At 37.7% G+C, this 708-nt stretch overlaps 1 protein-coding gene across 3 annotated transcripts in view; it reads right to left on the reverse strand.

The window, feature by feature from the left end:
- LOC119586520 (rab GTPase-activating protein 1-like) overlaps positions 1-708 on the reverse strand; it is a 36,962-nt gene that overhangs the window by 11,639 nt on the left and 24,615 nt on the right. For all 3 annotated transcript variants that reach the window (XM_037935271.1, XM_037935272.1, XM_037935270.1), the window contains one exon: positions 366-554. In XM_037935271.1, coding sequence (XP_037791199.1) covers positions 366-554 — 189 coding nt within the window. The remainder of the gene's footprint in view (positions 1-365; positions 555-708) is intronic.

Consider the following 708-nt stretch of genomic DNA (forward strand, 5'->3'; position numbering starts at 1 on the left):
GAAACATAACCAGTATTGCAGAGGTGTTATAACAGGCACATATAATAAATAAGTGTTTTTATCTGCTTTCCTCATAAGGCACAAATTTTATTTTTCAGTACTCCACTAAATCTTGTTGAAAAAACTTTTATAAGGGAGCCACTGCCTCATTTGTGTACCCTCCAAAATACTTTTCACTTGTTCATGACTATACACATGGTCTCCTAAACATGTTTTTGGGATATAATACCTATAATTCAAGGAATTATAGAAGCCTCAATCACTGCCAGGTGAACATACATATACACACACTCAATACAATAAGTAAATGAGAGCCCTGCATACTATCTTATATCACAGTCTATCATAACCTGATGAAAACTTACGTGGAGAAGCAGTGCTGCTGCCAGGAAAGACAGCCCCTGGCAGTATCCCACCTCTTCATCATACACAGCATAAGCTTTACTGATTTTGTAAAGGGAGTCCTGGCCTACTCCACCAGCTTCCTTGAAGTAGTCATGAGCTGGGAAAGTGCGGTTGATGTCTCGGAGGATCACCTGTTCACTGGGACAGTCCTGAAATGTAGAAATTCATGATAGAACATTAGAATGTAAGACAAAACTGCTAACAAAAATTAAAGTGATAAATACTTAAATACTATTAATGTTTAAACATTTCCACAAAGATTATCATAAGGGCATTGTACAGGCACAGTCAGCCTTTCCCACA

The sequence above is a fragment of the Penaeus monodon genome, chromosome 21 (genome assembly GCF_015228065.2).
Source record: "Penaeus monodon isolate SGIC_2016 chromosome 21, NSTDA_Pmon_1, whole genome shotgun sequence".
NCBI lineage: Eukaryota > Metazoa > Arthropoda > Malacostraca > Decapoda > Penaeidae > Penaeus > Penaeus monodon.